This window comes from Macrotis lagotis, chromosome 4, assembly GCF_037893015.1.
Source record: "Macrotis lagotis isolate mMagLag1 chromosome 4, bilby.v1.9.chrom.fasta, whole genome shotgun sequence".
NCBI classification, from domain to species: domain Eukaryota; kingdom Metazoa; phylum Chordata; class Mammalia; order Peramelemorphia; family Peramelidae; genus Macrotis; species Macrotis lagotis.
Genome location: NC_133661.1, coordinates 42,693,886 through 42,720,495, shown reverse-complemented (window position 1 = coordinate 42,720,495; position 26,610 = coordinate 42,693,886). Strand labels below are relative to the sequence as shown.

At 33.2% G+C, this 26,610-nt stretch overlaps 2 protein-coding genes across 10 annotated transcripts in view; both read right to left on the bottom strand.

Moving 5' to 3' along the window:
- LOC141520794 (olfactory receptor 13A1-like) overlaps positions 1–26,610 on the bottom strand; it is a 396,576-nt gene that overhangs the window by 185,200 nt on the left and 184,766 nt on the right. For 4 of the 9 annotated variants that reach the window (XR_012477734.1, XR_012477740.1, XR_012477741.1 and 1 more), the window contains one exon: positions 18,139–18,638. The exons of 2 other annotated variants lie outside the window; for them this stretch is intronic. The gene's annotated coding sequence lies outside the window, so the exon portion shown is untranslated. Of the gene's footprint in view, positions 1–18,138; positions 18,639–21,727; positions 21,801–26,610 lie in introns of those variants that run through there. 3 more of the 9 variants (XR_012477736.1, XR_012477735.1, XR_012477739.1) reach the window with 2 other exon arrangements.
- On the bottom strand, positions 17,079–18,020 carry LOC141523051 (olfactory receptor 13A1-like). Its single transcript, XM_074236337.1, has one exon. The coding sequence runs from the start codon at positions 18,006–18,008 to the stop codon at positions 17,079–17,081; it is 930 nt and encodes a 309-aa protein (XP_074092438.1). The 5' UTR covers positions 18,009–18,020.

Sequence of the window (26,610 nt, the reverse complement as noted above, 5' to 3'; positions counted from 1 at the left end):
CAAAAATCTGGGGAAAGTCTTAATGTTCACCATGGATGGAAAAGGAGTGCAATTTCAATTCAGAGACTAGACATTGATATATATTCACTTGAGTAACAACGTGACAAGGGTGATGCCAAGGACATTCATTTGATTTCTTTGTGATTTTTTTCATTGCATTTTACTTTTAAATGAACAAATATGTTAATGCTGATAAATCTTGCTTAAATTTAAAAGAAAAAAATACTTTATACATACATACATACATATATATATATATATATATATAATATATATATATATTATATATATATATATATATATATATATATCAGTGAGTTTTCATCATAGAACAGTGGGAGTCACACAGGAGATCTTCAAGTTCTAAAGACCACAGAAGCCTAAACGATCCTTTCCTGAACTATTGGCTCTGAGAGGGAAGTGTCTGTTTAATCATATAAAACCAAGGAGAGGAGAATCAGATCCCCTTCTGAGTCTTGTTTCGACCCAACAATCTCACTTCTGTTGTAGCGCAGGCTTCCTGCCAGTATAGTAAACCCTGTACTGAACAAAGAGAAAACCTATACTGAACAAAGAAAATACTGAACAAAAGCATCAATGATTAGGAGCCCTCTGCTGATTCACACAAGAAAACATTAGCTATACCTCACATTTGACTTTGTCTTCTCCAAGAATCTATCAAACATTTCAATAACTCCTATCTTAAAAACAATATGTCACAAGAAAACTCATTCTTTTTACCCTCTAAATAGGTACTCTTCTAAACTTATTTCTATTAAAATCAACTCCCTTCCTCCAAGGAAATCTGGTATGCACTCCATTTTCATTTTCTCATTCCCCATATTCAATCTTTTACCAAGTGTAACGAATTTTGTCAACACATTCTTCTTGAGGCCTCCTTCTCTCCTTTGACACTTTGACCTCCCTGATATAGGCCCTCATCATTTGATGTTTAGATTATGGCAGTAACCTTCTACTTCATTTCTGTACATATTCTCATTCACTCTTTTTAAAAAAAATTAATTTTTAACTTACTCAAGGTCACACAGATAAGCAATTATTAAGTGTCTGAGGTCAAATTTGAACTCAGGTCCTTCTGACACCAGGGCTGGTGCTGTATCTACTTAGCTGCCCCTCTCATTCACTCTTCACTCAAATGTCCAATTAGTCTGCCTAATGATCATATCACCTTCTACCTCACTCAAAAACTAGCTTCCCTATTCTCACTAGAATTAAATATAAAATCCTTTCTCAAAAACCCTTCATAATATCCATCCCTTTAATTTTCCAATCTCCTTACAAACTTAACTCCTTCACCACTATTACTTATTCTGTGATCCAGTGATCTGAGTTCTTTTCTGTCCCTCTAACAAAACTCTCCATCTCCAGAATGAACATTTTCACTGGCTGCCTCCAATACCTGGAAAGCTCTCACTGCATCATTCTTTCTTTCTTGGTTTCCTTCCAGTCCCAGTTAAAAACCAATCTTCTACAAGAAGGCTTTTCTGATCCATCTTGATGTTAGTGCTTGCCCTCTGAGATTATTTTCCATTTACATCTTGTTTCTAGAATTGTGCACATGCTTTCCCCCACTGGACTATGAACTCCTTGAAAGCAGGCAGATAAGGAGAGGGAGTATCCTAAGCATAGTAACTTACTTGAAATATAGAGTTTGGATAGGGGTTGTGGTGAAGAAAACAGCAATGAAGCCTGTGTCACTGAATTACAGAGTACGTGGGAACTGGGAAAGGTGTGAAGTGAGGTGTATGAAGGCTGGAAAGATAAGCAAGGATGTGATTGGGAAGAACTTTCATTGCCAAGTAGAAAATTTTTGACTTGAGAGGTGATAGGTATACTGCTAGAGTTTATTTCTGGGTTAGTGACATAATCTGATTTTCACTTATTTGACATCTAAGCAATGGAGAGACTAGATCAGAGAGGTGCCTGAGGCTGAGACCAATCAGCAGACTATTTCAGTAATCCAAAATAGTAGTGACTGGTTGGACCAATTATCATTTCCATAAATGTTCAATTAATGAGCATTTTCTTCTGAAGGAGGCAGCCTCCCAGGCTAGAAAGAAAAGGTGAAGATGACTGAACAGTAGATGAACTGACTTTCACTTTTCCTTTCCTGGTCATTAATTGGACAAATTTATAGTTTCTCCCTACCCCAACCCCAGAGGGAATAGGTGGTTAAGAGATTAGGTAGAAAAAAAGATTTTCTTCACTTGGCCCTGTCCTGCCCATTTCTTCTCAGCAATGCCTGACTGGGTCAGGCTCCAAAGGATTGGGAAGTCTTACAAAACAGTTCCAGTGTCTATGTGGTACAGTAATAGGAATGCCCTCCTCTTTCTCAGTCCTCCAGGATGTAAACCTCTTGCTAACAGGAACTCTGTCACCTAGGACTGGAATTCTTAACCTGAGTGAACCTGTGTTTCAAATCCTCACAAACAGTGCACAAGAAGCCAGAAAGGATGTGCACAAGTCACATGTCTCAATTCCTCCAATTTTCCTTCCTTGTTTCTCTCTGGGAAAGTTTTTTATAATGTAGTTTCCCCAAAGATTCTTTTGTAATTAGACAAGAAACTGAAGTGGGTATATATCCAGTCACTTAGAAATCATCTGTTTCCATCACCACCATTTTTGAGCCATCTAACTTAGACTAAGAAAAAAAACACTTTGAGTATCTGGCATATTATAGATATTTTTAAAATGCTTTTAATTGGTAGATCGCATGATTAAATCAAATAATAGAGTTGGAAAAGTTCTGAGAAGTCTTTGTTGCAACTTCATCTTATAAATAAGGAAACAGTGATGGAGCAAGCAAATGGCTTTCCAGAGATCACAGCTAGGGGTCAGTTGGCAGCTAGATGGCACAGTGAGTAATTACCCTGAAGTCCTGAGGACTTGAGCTCAAATTCAACTTTTAGACACCTGTTAGCTGTGTGATTTGGCAAGTCACTTAATCACTTAACCTTGTTTGCCTCACATCGAGGGATATATATATATATCATCCTGATTTATATCTGGTCACTGAACTCAGATGGAGATAGTGAGGCTGCCAATTTAGCACAGTACATCCCTCAATCATATCCAACATATGTACTTGTCATGGTATCGATGCAGGGGAAGATGAAGAGAATTTGAATGTAACAGAGAAGTAAATTGACTTGAAGTAGAGAATTATATTTGTAACAGAAAAAACTGCAATCTTAAAAACTGCTTGGCGTGGAGACCCTCTTCATTCTTAAGGTACCATTGAGTCATTGTTTAACGTAAAATTTGTATCCTGATCTCCTTGGGCTTTACCCTCTACCTAATTCCAGGTCTAGTATATGGGAAGTGAGTTCACCTTTTGCCCTCTGGATGAGAGGCAAGACATAAAAACCTGGATTGGACCCTAGTTCAGGGCCAATTCAGTCTTCTCTGACCATACCCAGTTAGGCTGCTTGGCTGTCTTCTCTCTCTCTCTCTCTCTCTCTCTCTCTCTCTCTCTCTCTCTCTCTCTCTCTCTCTCTTATTCTCTCTCTCTCCCTTCCTATTTCTCATAAACTTTTTAATAAATTTTTGTTTTATTTCCACCCATGCTTTCCCAAGTCCAAATGATGATTCCTCATAGATAGAACCAAACCCAAGCAGCCAGCGGCTACAGTATCACCTAGTTGATGTCATGATCTTCTTCTAGAATGAAGCAAAAAAAAAAAAACCTCAACAATAAATGAATGTGTGCGTGTGCATGTGTGCATGTGCATGTACATACACATAATCATATGTGAATAAAAATATGAGTATGTTCTTAAATGTATACACATATAAATAAATGCATACATGTTATATGTATGTGTTTGTGAATATATACATATATGTATATATTTTTCTATACCTAGATATGCAGAGGCAAATACATAAAGACTAATGTAAGTCAGGTGGAAAGAATTTTTAACATATTCATAATTACCACATAATAAAGGACCAGCCTTGGAGTCAGGTAGACATATGCTTAATTTGTATCTAGCTACATATTGATTCTGAGTCTATGGGAAATTAAGACACTTAATCCTTTCTATATTTGAAGTAGTTTGCTAATCTGATTAATAACAAAGGGCTTTCCTGTCATCCTTGATAGTTATATTAGTGTTTTCACACACCCACAAAATCAGGTCTAAAAAAAACTAACAAGGAATACTAAAAAATTAATTAAGGTAGTATTTCATTTGTCATAGGAGAGGGGGAGAGAATTTATTTAAAAATTAATATAAAATAGTGAACACAAAAATTAAAAATTATTATAAAGATAATTTGGCACATTTTAGACATAGAAAACAGAGGACCTGGTCATAGTATCAGATATTCAAAATGGAAGTGACTGACCTTAGATATTTATTTGAATTCCATACATTGTATTTGAGATAATTGAGGACCAGTAACATTAACATTTCACACAAGTAATAGAACAGTTGGGAGAAACAGGATTATAAGGCAGACTGTGTCTCCTTCTATTCCTTTCAGGCTAACTCATATCTTCCTTTTAATTAGATATATCCCACAAAATCCAACAACCATGAGGCTGGTGCACACCTGGAGTTCTCCCATGAATAATAACAAATGGAGGCAGTTCTCTTGCAGTCTCCTAGATGCTCACCTTGAATTTTACCTTTGAAAAAACCTTGCAAGGGGAATCCTTTTAGGTTATTCAGTCCATTGACATGCAAAGATATGATTATCCTAAGATCTCTGACCATATGCTGGGTACTTCTTGAGGAAACAAAAAATGCACTAGCTTTTAAGAAAATAGGCAGCTTGGTCTCTAAAGGGAATAGATTCATATAGGCCTCAAGGGATTCTCTCAAATCAGGTTTCTGGGGGAAGGACCCTGAAGGAGCAATTAGGTGATGGTGATAGTATTGTTACTACTTTTGGAATAAAAATCCAATTCCAGGTTAGATCTGTAGGAGAAAAGGATTTTAAAGACATTGATAGAATTTAATAACAGGAAGCATTGTTATGGATAATATAACTTACTTCATTTTATAGATAACAAGACTGAGATGCAGAAATGAGTTGAGTATAACTATGGAGTAAATTAATGACAAAGATTTAGTGAGAAGTCAGGTCTCTTGCTTCCTAGTCCAATGCTCACTACTATATGATCTTGAATTCTAAATGAATAGTTTATAAGCATATATATATATATATATATATATTATTTATAAGCATTGATTTATAATTTTATATACATTATGCTGATATTTTTTTTTCTTTTCCAGCTGTGGTCTTTACAGGAATTACCAGGCAATATAAAGTACCAGTGAACAAAAGTGTGTGATCAAGTGCCTGTTTATCCATTAACTGATTTTACTCATTTCTTTCTTTTTTTTTTTCTGGGCTTCAGGGACAGAGATAATCTTGAATCTCTATTTACAAGCCTTGGGTCTAGTACAATACATCTAGAACATAACAGATGTTGAATAAATGGTTATTAATTAATTCGGTGATCACTGAGGTTTTTATTCCCCAGCCTTAAAGAGACTGCAGGAAAAAATATGAGGCATATTTCCTGAATTCCAAACAAGGGAAGAGATAAACAGAAATCAGTCACCCACATATTGTGGTGAGTAAGGGTCTAGCACTTTCCTGTTGAGAAGAGCAAGGTGGTAAATCTGGTCACCTGGGAAGTATTTTTGTGTTCCAATTATGTGGGGCCAAGAAAGAGGCTGGGAAACAATGGAGGACAGTGTCTTAATTGAAGTGTACCAGAGTGCCTCCCAAGGGATCCAGCAACATTGCCTCAAATCAGAAATGCCAGTAGCAGCAAAGCAGAGCTTCAATAGATATTGAGAATAAAAATGAGACCTGAGGCACTCGAGGACCATCAGGAGACCCAGCTACAGAGATGGAGTGAATCAACATCTGGGTAAAAAATAACAATCACAAAGGAGTTCACAGATGATTCCAAAGATGTGGAAGAGGGAGAGAAAAGAATAAGGGAAACAGTCATTTTCTTTGAGGAGTATTTACAGAGATCTTTGAAAGAGAAATCTGCCATCCAGGATTCAAAAAAAGTTGCCCTGAAATATACATATTCCTGTGTCCCCTATCTTAAAACATTAATATGGTGGAAATTTACTTTGTGGAAAATTTCTCTGTGTGTGTGTGTAGCAACTGAAAATAATTTCATTGCTTGATTTTTCCTAGATAATTTACTTTGCTAGTATATCTCAATTAAATGTTTCTTTTTAATGGGTCTTTCTTGCCTTGCCTTTTGCTAAAATTCTGTTCTAGACTGGTCTCAAATTATATATTATGCTTACTTTAAAACAAATATTTGGAAATTTCAGTGTGATTAGCATATTCACATTGTAAAAGATGAGTACGGATCCATTTCAACAACTTACACTTTTGACTTGTTTACCCAATTTTATTTAAGATCATTGGAAATTATTTTTAATTTTTGCAATTTTTTTCAGTTAACAATTATCAATTTTCTTTCCTTCTCATTCTACACACTACTGAAGAAAAAAGAAAATAAAACAAGTCTGCATAGACAAGCAATAAAAATTCTCTCATTTTATCTATCCAAAATGTTATGTTTCATTCTGTATGTTTAGTTTGTCCTTGTTTGGAAGTGGGCAACATTCTTCATCATCAGTCCTCTAAAACCTTGACTTCCCTTTATATTCATCAGAGTTCTTAAGTCTTTCGAAGTTGTTGTCTTTTTTACAATGTGGCTTTGGTTATTGTTCCATTCATCTACATTTTGTCATACAAGGGTTCTGAGGTTTCTTTGAAACCATAACTTTTGTCAGTTTCTATGCCACAATTTGTTCAGCATATTCCAACTAATAATTTACCACTTTACATCCCAGTACTTTGCCACCACCAAAGGAACTGTGATATACATACATACATACATACATATATATATATATATATATATATATACATATATATATTACATATATAGGATATAACATATATAATTGCTTTCTACTTTTTTATCTTTTAGAGCAGATATGGTTCATAGTGACATGATTCTTTGTTTCCCCTAGCTATTCCTTTTCTTCATTTCTAACAATACATATTAATCTTTGACAAGTTTACAATACACTATTGCTACTCTGAGGGATAAAATATTCTTGCCTTTAAGTCAAAGGCTTACATTCTACTAAGGAGAAACTGTATGCACAGATAAATATAATACAATTTTCAATGCAACAGGTGAAGAAAACAAATTCAGACAAAAGATTTTAAGAAAAATTAGGAGCAGTACTAGATTTTAGACCAATTTACAAAGTGATGTTATCATAGGTAAATTAGGAGAGCATAGGAAAATGTACCTGTCAGAAACATGAATAAAGGAAGAGTTTATGACCAAACAAGAGATAGAGAGGATTGTGGAAATTGTAATGGATAAATTTGATTAAATGAAATATAAAAATTTTACTTAAGGAGAATTAATGCAGAAAAATTAAAAGGTAAATAGGAAAGTAGAGGAGATTTTTAGAAAGACTAATAAATGTCTCATTTCTCAAAAATATTAGAAACTGAGACAAATTTACAAAGAAAAATAAGAGCAATTCAATAATCAAAGTGATCAAATGATAAGAATAGCCAGTTTTCAGAAGGAATTGATGCAAATGTTACATAAAATACCTTAGATTCCTATAATTTAGAGAAATGCAAACTAAAAACATACTGAGGCACCAACTTATACCTATTAGACAGACTTCATTGCCAAAAAGGAAAATCATGAATGTTGGAGAAGATGTAGGAAATTGCATTGTTGCTGGAAGTTGTGGACTAATTTAGTTATTCTAGAGAGCAATTTGAAACTATGCCCAAAGAAAAGGCAATCAAACTATATATATATATATATATATATATATATATATATATATATATATCCTTTGATTCAGTAATACCATAATAAGTCTATATCCCAAAATGCTCATACTAAAGGAGAAAAGACCCACATGTTCAAAAATATTTAAAGTAGCCTTTTGTAGTGGCCAAGAACTGGAAATGAAGGGGATACCCATCAATTGGAGAATGGTTGAACAAGTTCTAGCTAATGAATTTGCTGAAGTACTATTGTTCTCTCAGAAATTGTGGCTTAGAGAGGTTTGCAGGAACTGATAGTGAGTGAAATGAGCAGAACCAAGAAAGCTCCATGTGACTGACAGGATGTTATGTGACCCAAATTTAAAATAGTGAAAATCATTCTGTAGATTTAATATCTAAGATATTTAGAACTTAAATTGCTTTTAAATCATCTTTTTATATTGGAATTTAAAAAATAAAATTATAACCATGTCAAGTGGACAAATTACAATAATTTAGTTAATGGAAACATTTCTTAAAGGCTGTTTTGAAATCTTTTTTGAATGTAAATGAGAGCTGATTGAAAGTGTAAATTGGGGCTGATAGAATATTATAGTGAGTACAAAAGTAATTACCCCAAAGTAAATCTCTGCAATAACTATCATGTCATTTTTCATATATGTAAGAGAATAGTGGCAAGGAAAGGATTTCACAAAAAAAGGATTGGATTTGATATGGTTCACACAAACTTAACTGTATCAAAAGATCAATGTTGTATTGAGGTGGTGACAGTAATGGCACTCTCATTACAAGCTAGAAGGATACAAATCATTCTGCTAACCATGGTCGTGTAATGATCAGGTAGCTGGCCACATAGCTGTCAAAGGCCATGGCTATGAAAAGCAGGAGTTCAGTAACCAAAATCATGTTAGGAAATGCAACTGAATCATACACCCAACAAAGGAGAAGGATTTCTTGTCTAAAAAGGTTGTCTAGCAGTTAGTAAAAAACTGAGTAGCTAATATATAACAGGACCAAATTAACAAGAAAAATACACATGGGAGTCCTGAATCTAGGTTTATAAACATCTCAATGAGATTATTGTCCACTAAGGACATGGTGTAAAGGAATAAGAAGCAAAAGAGAGTAAGCTGAATTAGAGGAGGTTCACAGTAACTCTGAAGGATAAATTGAATCACCTCTGTCTGACTGTACACTGTCATTTGACTAGATGATACCTCATAAATCCACCAAAGGATGTCTTCCAAAGGAGAAGCTCCTTCACTTGGCAGTAAACAAGTCAGTTGAACTTTAACATTAAATCTCATTAAAATTCAAATAATAATTGGGGTAGTAATAGCTAGCTTTTGTGCATATGTACAAAATTAGAATTGTTGCTAACTGGTGAAGCCACAAATTGAAAATAATATTTTCATGTACCCCAAATGAGATTAATGTAAAATTTTGTCCCTAAAGAACACTTTCTACCTCTAACTAATATCACTTCCCAAACATATATATCTTTTTCTTTCTCCATTTGTTTGCCTCTATTTCACATCATACCTTTTCCCATTATTGTGCCTTTGAGCACATTTCCTCCTAAGAGAAGGGCCATATATATTTGAATTCTTTCTTACTAGTAAATTTTTTAAAATTAATTGATTACCTGCTAAATGCATGGCATTGTGATAAGCATTGGGAATACAGGTAAGAAAAAAATGTTATCATGAATAGTATAGAAAAAGAAAAACAACAACCAATCACTGACCTCAGGTTTTGAGATACACTTCTGATACTATTAAGCTCTGTGACCTTAAACAAATCAAGTTGCTTTCTTTGAATCTTGACTTTTCTACCTGTAAATTGGGTATTATTAAATTTTATTCCAGCCATCTGGACTTGGAAAGAACCTGGAAAAGCCCTGATTATAAATTCCTCTTTTTTCAAGAGAATAATGAGTTCCAGGGAAATGAGTAGATCAATGCTACAACTTCATAATTGTCTGAGTCAGACAGTAATCTCATGTTCTGAGAAGGAGTTGGGAATATAGACAAGAATCACTTCCTTAGCAAAACTGAATAAAATCTTCCAAGGGAAAAAAATTAACATAACAAAATTAAGGTCTTTTAAGAATTTCTAATTTAAAGACCACATCAGAATAAAAAATTTGAACTCCATATGAAAGACTCAAAAAGATAAAAAAACCAGAAAGAAAGAGAAAATTGTAGAAATTCAAAAGTATTAAAATGTTTACTAAACAATTCTAATATTAAAAAAATCAAGTAGGAAAAATATATTTACAAAGAGGGTATGAATATAACTTGGATGGGATGATATCTCAAAATAAAAGGGTGAGAAAGATAATTGCACAGGAAGAAGAAGGAAGAGTATCATGCTGTGGAAAATGGAGGAAGGTATGTCAGGCAAACCTGACACCATTAACCAAAAACTGGCTCAAAAACGAAATAACATAAGCACTTAATTTGATACAGAAATCTATTTTATCCTATAAAGAAGTTCAAAAGGGAGAGGGATGATAGAAGGGGCAGAGGAACTAACAAAAGGAAGGCTATATTTTGGAAGGAGGAGATAAGAAGTAAAACACCTTTGAGGAAGAAAAGAGTAGAGGAGCAACAGATAAGTGGAGTGATTAAACAAGAGAAAAATAGCATGGGGCGGGGAATACAAAGCTAGTTATCTTAACTATAAATGTTAATGGCATGAATTCAACCAGAAGATGAAAATTGACAGCAGAATGCATAAGAATTCCACAATATGTTGTTTACAAGAAACACATTTGAAGAAGAGACATAGACACATAGTAAAGGTAAAGGACTGGATTAGAATCTATTATGCATCATGTGAAGCAAAGTAACCAAGGGTGATAATCATGAAAGAGTGAAAGAAAAAAGAAATCTAATTAGAAGAGATAAAGAAGGAAATTCTATTTTGCTGAAAGCTTCTTGGACAATTAGGACATATCAATATTAAATATATATTCATCAACTGTAATAGCATCTATATTTCTGAAGGAGAAGTTGAATAAGTTACAGGAAGAAGGAGAAAATAAAACTATATTAGTGGAATAAGCTCAACTGTACATCTCAGAATTAGAAAAATCTAACTAAAAATAATCGTCCCAAAAAAGTAAGGAGGTGAATAAAATTCTAGAAAAGATGGCTATGATGAATATCTGGAGAAAAATGAATGGGAATAGAAATAAATATTCCTTTATCTTAGCACAAACAAAAATTATGTTCAAGTATTATGGCATAAAAGCTTCATATCAAATGCAGAAAAACAGAGAAAGTAAAATCATCCTGTATAAATCATACTGCAAGAAAAATTACATTAAAAATGAACATCTGAAAATTTTAATTGGAAATTGATTATCTAATTGTAATAACAAGTGGATCAAAGAATACATCATAGAAATAATCAATAATTTCATTTTTAAAAATAATAGCAATGAGACAACAATATTGTAATTCAGGGGATGCAGTCAAAATGATACTTAGGGGAAAATGTTTAATTCTAATTACTTACATCAATAAAATAGAGAAAAGGAAGATCAATAAGCTGTATGTGCAACTAACAAAGCTTGAAAACAAACAAATTAAAATTCTCCAAATAAACATCAAATTGCATATTCCAATGAACAAAGGATAATTTAGTGAAAGTGAAAGAAAGATTGCATTAATAAATGAAACTAGAAGTTGGTTAAATAAAATAAATTAAAATACATAATTGGTTATCAATTTTTAAAAGGAAAGATTATCAAATTATTATTATGAAAATAAAAAAATTAAAATACTTTTAGGAGCTATTTTGCCCAATAGTATGGCAATCCATTTGATGAATAATGAAATGAATAAATATCTACAAAAATATAAAATATCTATACTAAGAAATGAATTAATAATGAATTAAACAATGAATTCTCAGAAAAATAGATTGAATAAATGAACAATGAACTTTCAAAGAAAGTATCCCCAGGGCCCAATATTATATAAACTATTTAGAAAAATAGAGGAAAGAGTTGTATGAAATTGAATTTACAATACGCAAATATGTTGCTGATACTCAAATCAGGAGAAGAGGAAACAGAGAAAGAAAATTATGGACCAATTTCCCTAAGAAATATTCATTTATGAACAGATAGGATTTATATCTGAAATACAGAAGTGGTTTGATATTGGGAAAGCTAGAAGCATAATCAACCATATCAATAAGAAAATCAACAGAAGCTTATCTCAATAGATGCAGAAAAAGACTGATAAAATGCAGCATCCATTCCTACTAAAAAGTCTAGATCCCATAGGAATAAATGGAGCTCATCTTAAAATGACAAGCAGTAATTCTCTTAAACCTTAAGTAAGCATAACCTGTAATGAGGATAAGGTAGAAGCCTTCCCAAAACATTCAGATGTGAAACAAAGATTTATATTATCACCTCTATTATATAATATTACATTAGAAATGTTAATTATAAATGTAAGAGAAGAAAAAAGAATTAAAATAGGTAACTAGGAAACAAAACTATCACTCTACCCAGATGATATGAAGCTATATATAAACCAGAAACCTGTTTGTATTTGACAACTTTTGCAAAGTTGAAGGATAAAAAATAAGCTAACATAAACCATCAGCATTTCTAAATTTTGTCAACAAAGTCTAGCAAGAAGAAACAAAAAAGAGAAATTTCATATAAAGTACCTGTAGACAATATTAACTACTTAGGACTGTATGTGCCAAGATAAACCTAGGAACTGCATGAACACAGTTATGAAACAATTTTAGCCCAAAAAATTCAGGTTTAAAAAAATGGAAAAAATTTAATTCCTCATGAGTAGGTCAGATTCAGCATTATAAAAATCACAATTCTACATAAATAACTCTAAATGATTAATTCATAGAAGTCAAATTACAAAAAACATCATTTCATAATTTTAGAAAAAATAATGCAAAAATTTACCCAGAAAGTTCAAGGAAACCAAGAGAATCATTGAAAAAAAAAAATATATATATATATATATATATATATATATATATATTGCTAAAGAAGGTGGTCTGTCTATATCAGATCTCAAACTGTATTAAAAAGTAGTAATTATTCAAACAATCTAGCACATGCTAAGAATGGAATATTGTATGAGTAGAATAGACTAAGTCCAAATTTCATTATATAAAAAGACCATAATAATATAGTATATGATAAGATCCAGGCTTTTGGGGAGGAAATCATTATTTGACAAAAACTGTAGGGGAAACTGAAAAACAACATGGCAGAAATTAGGACAAGGCCAATATCTTTCAAGATAAGGTCAAAATAGGTACAAAATATGAATTTCACATACAGGGTGATACCATAAGCAATTTAGGAGAGAATGAGATAATTTATCTATCATAATTATGGATAAGGGTAACATTTAAGACTAAAGAAGATAGAGGATTACAAAATGCAAAATTGATCATTTTGATTATACAAAAGTAATTTTTTACACAAACCAAACCAATGAAACTAAAATTATAAGGACAAGGATTTGGGGATAAAAATTCATTATTTGGCTAAAACTGTTGGGAAATTTGGAAAACAGCATGGCAGAAACTAGGCATAGACCAATATCTTGCCCTAATTACAAAGTTAAAGTCAAAATGAACATATGACCCTGATATAAAGAGAATTAAAACAAGAAAATCAGAGCAGGGAACATACTACTTATCAAACTTATGGTGAGGCAAACAATTTATAAACAATTAAGGAATAGGAAGCAAAGTCAGGTACAATATCAGTAATTTTAATTACACTAAATTAAAACATGTTTACACATAAATAAAACAGGAAAGATCAGCAGGAAAACTGAAAACTAGAGGGGAAATTTTAGACAGGTTATAAGTTAAAGGTCTCATTTCCAATATTTGTAAAGAATTTTGTCAAATCTATGACTATACAAACTAATTCCCAACTGATAAATGGTCAAAGGTTATGAAAAGACAGTTTTAGAGTGGAGAAATTAAAAGAATTTATAGTGATATATTAAAGTACCTTAAATCATTATTGATTAGAAAAATACATATGAAAACTTCCTGGAGACATTTAATACACATCAGATTGGCTAAAATAATTAAAGGAGGAAATAAAAAATATACTAGAGGGATATGGAAAAACTGAGATATAAACTTATTGTTGGTGAAATTTTGACTATCATTCTGGAGAACAATCTGGCATTATGCCCTTATTGAACTCTTTATTCCCTTTGAATCAGCAATAACCCTACTACATCTATTTTCAAGATAATTAGTGGGAAAAAAGGAAAAGAACCTACAATTACTAAAATATTTGTAGCAGCCACTTTTCTGGCAGAAAAGAACTGGAAATTGCAAGAGTGCCCATCAATTGGAGAATGGCTGAGCATATCATAGTGTATGATAGCAGGAAATATTACTGTGCTGGAAGAAATGATTAAAGCAATCATCTTAGAAAAGCAAGGATACACTTGCAAAAATAATGAAAAGATAAATGGGCAAAATCAAGAAATTACTGTATATAATAATAACAAAATTATCTTAAGAAAAACTTTGAAGGAAGAAGTCATTTTGACTATTACAAATGCCCAAATTAATTTAAAAATGTTCCAGAGCGGGGAATGCTGGGGAATATTCCTCAGAAACAAATATGGACTTGATCTGTTCCTGGATATTTACCTAAAGACATCTGGATAATATAAGAATAATACTCAAAATCTGAAGGCATTTTGACTGAAACTCATGGATCACTGAGTTAGGTCACGAAAACCCCTTGATTACTGAGTTCAGTCTTGTAAACCCCTGGATCTGGGCCACTTTTGTGTAAAGCTCTATATAGGTCTTCCTTGGGAAAGGGGCTTTGGAATTCTCCCCTTCAAAGAGGACACTCTGCCAGAGGGACCTTCCCAACCAAGACCCTGAAGGTTTTGACTTAGGGACTTCTCCAAACTGACATTCAGAAGTCCATGCCTCCTCAGATTCATGTTGCATCTTTCCTTTCATTTATTTGGGGTTTTCCCTCAAATATACATACATACACACACACACACACATATACATACATATATATATATATATATATATATATATACACACACACATACATACATACAAATATGCTGCTGTATGAACTATATAAACTTGTGTATCTCTTGGGTTATAAGTATATTATCATATAAAGACAAGAAAGAGTGAATGTATGGGGCGGCTAGGTGGCAAAGTGGATAGAGCACCAGCCCTGGAGTCAGGAGTACCTGAGTTCACTTAATAATTACCTATCTGTGTGGCCTTGGGCAAGCCACTTAACCCCATTGCCTTACAAAAACCTTAAAAAGAAAAAGAAAAGAAAAAATGAATTTGTCATTGTTGGTATAGATTTGAACCCATCAGACATAAAATCTATGCAATTCATAACTTTTCAGTTTAAAAAAGGACATATCAAGAGAAATGCTATTTTCATGTAGAGAATGAAGATATAAATAGAAAAAGATATAACATAATTATTACATATACTTACTTATTTGTGTCTAATATTAGCTATCTCTAGGTCATGTGTGGGGGGAAGGGTTAGAAAATAAAAAAGCAAAAAATAGAAATTTACATAATAATCTTGTACATTTGAAACAATTTGAAACAATATGTGAAAATAACAAGTGCATAGTAGATTTGCAGTTTCATATGCAATCTATTTTTATTATATATTTAACATTATGAAAATGTTTGTTTCATTCTGTATATTAAAAATAAAGCAAATTTTAAAAAAACACATAGCAGACACCTAAAAAATGTTTCCTAATTGACCCCCCCCAAAAAAAGACTCAAGAATTAGGACATAATCCTCCTCATTCTAGCTAATTGCACTCATAAATGTAATGTGAACTTGTGGAAGATTGAAAATGAAAGCACTCAAAGAACTTGTTCAAATACTTTCTCCATCATTCATGACATGGATGACTTTGGATCAACCACTCAATTTTCTGGGACTCAGTTTCCTAATCTATAATGAGAGTGGTTGGGGCTAGATAACTTTTGAGTTCCCTCCCAATACTAGATTCACAATTCTAGAAAATTCTTTTTAAGAAACTAATATAAAATGAGCACATATTAAATAATAGATTTCTATGTACCATAGCCTGTTTCCTTTATTTTCTGCTTTAGATAATGTAAAAATAATAAAATAAATAAAAATAATAATAAACGGTGAGGTCATTGTTTCTTTCACATGAAGCATCAGAACTCTGGCTGAGAGCAGTCACCTTTTCAACTGATCAGAGCAGTCTCTGCTGTCTGTTCATACCCCCAAAATTTAAAGCATCCATAAGCAATGGTAATTTCTTTTCCTGGGAAACTTACCAATGTTGCAAGACAGTCAAAGGTATTCACTATCAGAGGAAAAACATGGAAGAAGCTAAGGTAGACAAAAATGAAATGGTATTGTAGATTACCTAAATCATTATTACCACTGAAAAATGCTATAGCCATGTTGACCTTTGATTTAGTTTTCCCTAAAGACAAGGGGATGAATTAGAAAAAATGTTATAATCCCATCCCATTCCAGGAATCTATTGTTCTCACAAGAAGATTATAAACTGCTGATATTTCAAACCACAGAACATCATAGGTTTTGACCAAAAGAGGTAAAATAATGATATGATATATATATATATATATATATATATATATATATATAAGTATAGTTATCATCAGCACTATTGATTCCATTTTTTAGCAATTTTCATTTTCCTTTCATTTATGAATAAATAGGGAATAAGTTCTTAATTATTTTTACATCATGCAACCCTTTGTTATTCTTGTAAAGATTTTAGATTTCTTTTTAAAATGATGGTTTTAGATAAAATATATTGGATTAGAAAAGGAGTAATAATAAATAATAATTAACAATACCATTCATACAACTCTTTAAAGTTTACAGACTACTTTAGAAATATTATCTCATTTTATCTTCATAATAACTCTGTAAAGTATCAGTTATTACTATCCTCATTTTACAGATGAGGAAATTGAAACAGACAGAAGTTAATGATTTTCTCAAACTAATATGTACCTGAGTATGGGTTTTTACTGATATCTTATTGACTCCAGGTCCAGTACTCTATCTGTCACACTATTACCATAGTGGACTAGAGTTACCAAGAAATTTTTTTTTAATTTGTGTATACCGGATTAAAACTCCCTTAGAAAAAGAAACTATAATTTGAGGCATCCTAAAATTAGAACAACTTCACAAAGAGTTTTCTGAGCGCTGCTTTGACATCCTTGTTCCTCAGAGTATAAATTAATGGATTTACAGCAGGGCTCAGAGTTGTATATAGTACAGCCACAGCCTTCCCTTTCTCAGGAGAATAGCTATTACTTGGACTTATATAGGCACAAAATGCAGCAAAATAGTACATGGTGACCACCATGAGGTGGGAGGAACAGGTAGAGAATGCTTTCTTCTTCCCCTCTTCAGACCGGATCTTAAAGATGTTGGCAATGATAAAACCATAGGACATTATAGTCAGAAAGAAATTGCCACCACCTAAGAAGAGATCTGCCACAAGTGTCATAAGCTCATTCACCTCTGTTGAGGAGCAAGAGAGTGTTAGGATTGGAGGAATCTCACAGAAAAAGTGATCAATGACATTAGGACCACAGAAAGACAATTGTGCCAGCATTGCTGTGTGCATTCCAGAATTCAGTCCACCCAAAATCCATACCACAGCCACCAACACCCCACAGATCTTGTTGTTCATCAGAGTGCTATAATGCAGGGGTCGGCAAATAGCCACATATCGATCGTAAGCCATAGCTGTGAAAAGGAGGAGCTCAGAACTCAAGGCCCAAGAGAAGACATAGAGTTGGATCATGCACTCATCAAAGGAAATGGTTTTCTTCTCCTTCACCAGGTTCTCCAACAATTTGGGCACCACTGTCGTTGTGCAAATGATATCCAGCAAGGCCAAGTTGATCAGGAAAAAATACATGGGTGTGTGAAGCCCTGAAGTGACCCAAACTGAAGCAATAATGAGGGAGTTGCCAATAACTGCCAGGATATAGAAGAACAGGAAGAGGCAAAAGGCAAGGATTTCAAGGCGAGGGTTTTCAGAGAAGCCCTGCAGGAGGAATTCAGTGACCAGTGTCTGGTTATCAAAAGCCATGATTTTGGAAGATTGATTAGTCCCAATTAGATAAAAGTGTCCCTTATGTGTCACTGATGCTTGCACTGAGCCCTTGTAGGAAACAAACAAAGGCTCAGTAAGGAAGAAAAATGATGATTTTTATTGCCTGATTTTAAACAAAAATTTGTGGTGAGTCTTAAACTTCATCATGGAGAGAAATGAAGAAATGCAATTACAATGCAGAAACTAGACATTGAAATATTCATTTAGTAGGGGTGAGGCATGGGTGATGCCAAGGACTTGCATGTGATTTCTTGGTGATTTTTTATTCATTTTTCCTTTTCAAAGAACAAGCATTTTGATGATGTTTAATGTCCCTTCATCCAATATTTAAAAATCCCTATAACTTATGCTCTTGAATTATCATTATCACAGAACAATGAGTGTCACAGGGGGATCTACAAGCTCTAAAGAATAGAGAAGTCTAGATAATCCTTCCCTCAACTAAGGACCAAGACATTGAAGGAACTGTGGACTCATAAAATACCAAGGAAAGAAGAAGTAGGTCCTCATGCCATCGAGATAACCGTATCAGGAGCTTCTGATGCTGCCAAACAATCTCACTTCTTTGCTACTCAGGCTTCATGTCAGTATGGAAAGGCCAGTGATCTGAAATAGGTCAACAAAGACACAATGAAAATCACCAATAAAGAGGAGCCATCTTCTGATTCATATAATAAAACATTAGTTAACCCCTCTATTGACTTCTGGTCAAGCATCTCTAGTTACCTATTAGACAATGCAATCAAATTGTCCCATAGCTATCTCAAAATCATGTCAAAACCTGAGCTCCTTATTTTGTCCTCTAGTCTTCTTTCTGAAGTTCCTTATTACTATTGAGATCACATTCCCTTACTCCCTGAAAGCCAGGATTGCATTCCAGGTGTCATCTTGGAGATGGCATTCTCCCATTTCCCTGTATTAAATCTGTTGCCAAGTCCTATGGATTTTACCTTCCTAACATTTATGTAGAAGCTTTGATCCTCCCTTTTGACACTGTGATTACTCTGAGTCATCATTTCATGTCTTAGACTACTTCAATAACCTGCTGATTATATCCCTACTTCAATTCTCTCCATACACTAGTTAACCCCCCGCTCAATTATCCAATTAGTCTTTCTAATTGCACGTCACTTTCTACCTTATATCATAAAGCAAAATCTTTCCCTATCCCTTCCAGAATCAAAAATAAAACACTGCCTCTTAAAATCCCTTCACAATCAGCACACCTGTATCTATCCAGTCTTTTTACATACTTTACACTCTCACTCTTACCTACTCTGAGATCCAGTCACAGTCACCTCTGTCCTGTCGCTCTCACAAAACTCTTCATCCCCAGTCTTTAAGCATCTTCACTGATTATTCCAGATACCTGGAATGCTGTCCCTCCTCACTGCCACCTTTTTTTGTGGGCTTCCTTCAAATCCCAACTAAAGTCCCTTTTTTATTCAAGAAGTCTTTTCTGATCTATTCTAATGCTAGAGATTGCTATATGCTATTATTGTCAATTTAGTCAAATGTTTATATAGAGTTGTTTCTGTGTTTTCTCCCCATTGAACTGTAAGTGTTTTCCAAGTAGGGAGCTGAGGAGGGAGAGCATTCAAAGCATAGGAAATTACTGGAAAAACATGTAGCTTATGGATATGGGGTGCTGTGAGAAGAACACCACTGTGTCACTGAATCCCAAAGTACATGGGAACTGGGGCTGGTAAGAGGTGATGTATATGAGAACTGAAAAGATACGACTAGGTTTGATAGGAATTCCATCCTTGACTCTAGAGGTGAAATGGATATAACTAGAATTTGTTTCTGTTAATGACATGGTCATATCTTCACTTTAGGAATATTAATTTGATATCTGAATAGAGAATAGATTCCAGTAGGGAGACATATGAGGCAGGGGTCAACCACCAGGCTATATCAATAGTCTAAAATAGTAGCAAATGAATTCAGCAATGATCAACATTTCCATAAATGTGCAATTAATGTTTTCATTTGCTGTAGGACATCTCCCAGGTGAGAAGAAAAAGGTAAAGAAGTCTGAACAGTAGATAAGATGGCTTTCACTATTCTTTTCTAATTCATGAATTGGGCATGGCAATAGCTTTCCCCTGCTCCCACCTCAAAGGAAAAAGGAGATAGAAAGACTAGAAAAAGAGAATTCCTTCCTTTGCCCATTAAATGACCACCTCCGTTCAGCATGCTTCACAGGGATGGAAACCCTGTGCTCAAGTGTCTATTATTCTACCTAAATTCTCTCCTGTTTCTTCATCCAGAATTTGACCTCAAGAATATTATGTGCAAGCCTTCTTCATGGAGGAACGCTATCATCTAGGGCTGGAGTTCATTGACCTTAAATCTAAGAGGGAACCTCTGGCTTTAAAAAATTTTTAGATTCTTTTCAACATAATTTCCCTTTGAAATCTTATATGACAGAACACAAGAAATACGTTTGTCCTATGATCACAATACTTCCAATTTCCCATGATTGTTACACTCTGAAAAATGTTTTCTTATGTAATTTCTCCAAAGATTCATTTATAATTAGAACTATATAATATATATTTAATAGGCTTTCAATTATGATTATACATGAGCCATCTTTAGGGAAGAAGATGAATATCTAGTGATCAAATATTAGCATGGAAGATGATTTCAGAAATGAAGTATGTGTACATCTAGCCACTCAGACAATATAATCTGCTCCTGTCGCCACCATTTGTGAGCTATCTGATTTAGGAAAAGACTGAGCAACTGGCTCATAGTCGTCATTTCAAAACTTACATGCTAATTAATTGGTAAGCTACTTGGTTACAGCAACAGCAATTAGAATCATAGAATGTCATTGAAAAAGGTCTAAGAAGTCCTCCAATTCAGCCCTTACATTTTACAAATAGAAAAATGAGGTATACGACATTTAAATGCCTTATTAGAGATAATATGACTAGGTTTCTGTGATTTTATATATATATGTTTATATATATGCATAAGTAGGCATATATATGTATATAAATATACATATATTCATTTATATTTCTATCCACAGATAAACAGAGGCAGATGCTAAAGGGCTAATGTTCATCAGTTACGAAAGAATTTCAAAATATCCATAATTGTTAGGTGACAAAGACCCAACCTAGAAGTCAGATAGACTGGGATTCTGACTCAGTATATGAAGGAGTTTCTCTAAGCCAATTAATACCAGAGGGGCTTCCAGCCTTCACTGATAGAGGCTTTTGAGTTTCCCCATACCCATAAATTCATGTCTACAACAAAACACAAACAAACCCTAATATGTAAGAATGATTAAGAATTTAATTAAGGTTGTATTTCATTAGCAATCCATGGCTTTGTAGGGTGGGAGAGCAAATTTAAAAATAAAGCAGTGAATATTGCAATGAATAATTGTTATAGAGGTTATTTTATTTCAAATGACACACCTTAGAGATAGAAAATTGAAGTATATAGAATACACATATTTAAAGGTGGACTTGACCTTAAAGATCTATTCCAATCCTATACTTTTTGTATATGAGGAAATTAAGACCTGGAGATCTTGTGACTTTGCTAAGGTTACACAGATAGGCTGAAGAACAGGTTTAGGAGCCAGATGCTACCATACAGTATCCTCTTACCAATATATTTCTTTTAATTGAGTATGTCTCATAAAATCCAGGAGCTATGATGTTGATGCTCACCTGGAATTCTTCCAATGACTAAAATCAAATGGAGGCAGTTCTTGTGCAGTCTCCTAAATGTTAACCTTGAGCCCTGATTTTAAAAAAGTTTGGAGAGGTTAGCTATTCAGGCCCAATGACATGCAAAGATATGATTGTCAGAAGATCTTTGACCACCTGCAGGGCAATTCTTAAGCAAAGGCAAATTGCACTACCCTTTAAGAAAATAGGTAGTACAGTCACTCTAATGGGGATAGAGTCACATTGGCCATAAGGGATTCTCTCAATCAGTCTTCTGTGAGAAGGACCCTGAAGGAGCAATTAGCTGAAGATAAAGGTGTTATTATTACTATTGGTGTGTAAACTCAATTTCAGAGTAGTCCTCCAGAGGAAAATAAATTAGTCGTGCATAGAACTTTAGAATAGGAAGAATTGTTAGTGATCAATAACTTTCCTTCAATTTACAGAAAGGCAAAGAGAGTTGAGTAAAGTGAAAAATAAACCAGTTTAAAAGATGAAATTAGAAGTTAGTCCTCTGCTTCCTAGTCTAATGCTCGTGATTATATGTTCCTGAATTCAAAAGAAACTGTTGATAAGCAACATCATACTGGATAATCCTTCCTTACCAGTCATAGCCTTTAGAGGAATTGCAAGGAATAAAAAGTACCAGCTAATAAAAGGAATATGATTTAGCGACTACTTGACTTAAATAAATTCACTAGTTTCTCTGGATCTCAAGGGCAGGGATTACCTGGATTTTGTATTTGTGGGCCCTGTGTCTAGTACAGTGTCTGGAAGATGACAGATGTCGAATAAATGATTGCTAATTAATTAGATGATCTCTAAGGTTTTATTGTCTACCTTTAGAGAGATTAAACAGGAGAAATAAGTGGCATATTTCCTGAATTTCCAAGAAGGGAAGATTTGAACAGAAATCAGTTATTTACATATTACACTGAGGGTTGGGTACTTCCTGTTGAGAAAAAGCAAGTTGGCAAATTGCAGTTACCTGGGAAGTATCTTTATATTCCAATTGTGTGGGACCAAGAGGCTGGGAAACGATGAAATCTTTAAAGACCTTGAAGTATTTTGACTTGAGCTTTTAAGGAAAGCAACAATATTCCCTCAAATCAGAAAGGGCAGCAACAAGGCAGAACTTTGAAAGATGTTGAAAAATAAAAATGAAAATAAAGGTATTACCATGAGTAGACTCAAGGATAGAGATGGAGTGAATCAATGACAGTCAATTATATACTTCTCCACATATGAAGCAAAATAGTAACCACAATGGTTCAGGGACTATGTGATTAGTGTGGAAGAATAAAGAACTAGAACAAGGGAACCAGTTTATTGGAGAAGAATTTGAAGACATCTTTGAAGGAGAAATCTTTCATCCACGATACAAGGAAGGTTGTACAGAAATATAAATGTTCCCTTACCTTAATATTATAATTTTCTGGTAAATTACTGTCTGGAAAATTCCTTTATTGATACTAATAATAATATATGTGTATATTCATATTTATGTGTGCATATGTACTCATATGTAGGTATGCATGCATATATGTGTCTGTGTGTTTATGTGTGTATTGAGTGAGAATAATTTCATCAGTTGACTTTTCCTGGCTAAATATTTTGGAGTATATCTCACTACTCTTTAATTGGTGTTTCTTGCCTTGTCTTTTAGTAAATTAAGTGCTACAGGTAAAATATTATTACATAATTATTCATTTGGTATTTTTCATTGGATCTTTTGGTAAATTCTGTACTAGATTGGGTTAAAGTTACATATTATCCTTGCTTTGAATGCTAATAGTTGGGAGATTTTAGTGTGAATATAGCATCTACTTTGTAAAAGAAAAATGGTCAGATGAGTATGGATCAATTTAGAAACCATCACATTGAAACTGTCTACTCAGATACTATTTAAAATCACTAGCAATGTATTTTATTATAAACCTTAATTATTTTATTTCAGTTAATGATTATTTATTTATTTTATTTGACCTTTCCTCAACCCACTACTGAAGAAAAACAGAAAGAACCTTGATCAAATCAGCAGTCAAGCAATAAAAAGTTACTCATTATCATTAATCCATGAAAATCATGAGTGATCATTGCATTCATCAGTTTTTAAGTTTCAAGGCTGCTGATTTTTCACAATGTTGATCTTTAAATTGTTCTATTCATTTTGTATCACTTCCTTCAAGTATTTTGAAGTTTCTCTAAAGTCATACATTTTTGTCATTTTTACAGTACCAACGTATTTTCTTACATTCATATGCCACAATTTATTGTCATTTTCTAATTGAAGTTTATTATATTTTATTACATTTTTTTAAAAAATGAATCTATTTATATTCATATATATGCACATGTATATTTTTAAATTACAAAATTTCCTTCTTCCCTCCCTTCCTACTCCCCTCCCCTCAGTGGCAAACAGTCTCAGGTTTTCATTGTACATACATATTTTGATAAACATGTTTACAAATTAGGAATTTTCAGTATGAAGAATTAGGAGTAAGGGAAAGAGATACATAAGAGACAATTTTTTATAAAGCATTCAGCAGATTAACAGATTCTGAAGGGATGATTTTTTTAATGTTTGTGTGTTTTGTTTTGTTTGTCTTCTTCTGAATCGGGATAATATAGTCCATAGGCAGTCTAATACAGTTGTCCTAACCCTCTGGACTGCTGAAAGGAGTTGTTTCCATCAAAGTAGTACATCTCACACCATTATTGTTGATGTGTACATTGTTCTTTTGGTTCTACTCACTTCACTCAGTATCAGATCCCTTAAGCCATTCCATGCTTCTTTACAATCTGACCCTTTATTGTTTCTTATAGAACAATAATATGGACATACTCTCGATTTCTAATTCTTTGCCACTACAAAAAGAGATGCTGTGAATAGTTTGAAACATGTAGAATTTTACCCTTTTTAATAATTTCTTCTGACTATAGACCTAGAATTGGAATTGTTGGGTCAAAGGGTATGAACAGTTTGATAGCTCTTTGGGCATAGTTCCGTATTGCTCACCAGAAAGGTTGGATCCGTTCACAACTCCACCAGCAATGCATCTATATTCCAATCCTCCCACAACCTCTCCAATATTGATCACTTTCCCTTTTCCTCATCTTGGCCAATCTGATAGGTGTGACATGATACCTCATTGTTGTTTTAATTTACATTTCTCTTATCAATGATTTGGAGCATTTTTTCCATATGATTATATATATAGCTTTAATTTCTTCATATCCTTTGACCATTTATTGGTTGGGAAAGAGGTTTATTACATTTGTTCTCAGGTCTTTACCACCACCAAAAGAACTCTTATAAATAGTTTTTTTACCAACAATGTATAAATTCATCTGTTAAAGGGAAACGGATTAAATTAGAATCCTACAATATGTCATTTACAAGAACTATATCTGAAACTGAGAGATACAGATAAGGTAAAAGCAAGATGTTAGAGTAGAATCTACTCTTATTCAAATGGAAAAAAAGAAATTAGAGATGACAATCATGATCTCAGATAAAAAGTAAAAATATACAGAGAGAATTAAAAGAAGAAAAAGAAGGAAACTATCTTGCTTAAAGCACCATAGACAAATAAGTCATATCAATACTAAACAAAAATGCACTGAATGGTATATAGCATCTAAATTTTTGAAGGAAAATTTGAAAGAGTTACAGGAAAAAATAAATAATAAAGTTATGCAAGTGGTGGACTTCAATTTTGTATTTCAGGACTTGATAAAACTAACCACACACAAAAAAGACGAAAGTTAAGGAGGTGTATATATTTCTAGAAAAGTTAGATATGATGGATGTTTGGAGAAAAATAAATGGGAAGAGAAATGAATTTCCTTTTCTTTATCAGCATAGATGGGACCTACATAGTCACACAGAAAAAAAAATAGCCTAAAAGACCAACAAACTAAATGGAAAAAGCAGAAATTATAGTAAACAAACAGTTTCTGATTATAATGCAAGAAAATTTGCATTCAAAAATGGACAGATGTAAGGGAGATTAAAGTTAATTGCAAATTAAATAAACTAATCCTAAAAAAATACAAGTTGGTGAAAGAATCAACAATTTCATTTTAAAAATGACAACAGTGAAACAACACAGCAAAATTTGTGGGATTTGGGGCAGTTAGGTAGCTCAATGAATAGGACACCAGCCCTGGAATCAGGAGAACCTGAGTTCAAATTTGGCCTCAGATACATAATAATTACCTAGCTCTGTGACCTTGGCCAAGTCACTTAAACCCATTGCCTTGCAAAAAAATTGTGAGATTCAGAAAAAGCAGAAGACAGAAATTTATATATCTAATTGCTTGCATCAATAAAATGGAGGGGAAAAAAAGATCAATGAATTGGACATGCAGGAAATTTAAATTCTACAATTAAATATCATATAGGAAATCCTGAAAAGACAAAGAGAGGTTAATAAAACAAAGTAAGATTGAACTAAAAGCTAAAATTAAAAGTTGATTTTATCAAAAATGGTTAAAATATTTTAAAAATGAAGAAAATTATGCAATTATAGTTATAAAAATGAATAGGTTGAATACACCACCAAAGAAAAGAAAATTGAGACAATCGTTAGGAACAATTTTGCCCAATGGTATACCTATATATCTGGCAATATAAAGGATATGGATCAATATATACAAATATATAAATAACCCAGATTACCAAAAGAAGAAATAAAATACTTATATAATGCAATCTTAGAAAAAAGAAATTGAACAAACCATCAATGAACTCTTGAAGAATTCATCTCAACAAGAGAGATCACTAAATCTCATAGGGAATAAATGGAGCTTACTTTAAATTATTAGTAATTTTTCTCTAAAACTATCAGCAAACATTATCTGTAATGTAGATAAGC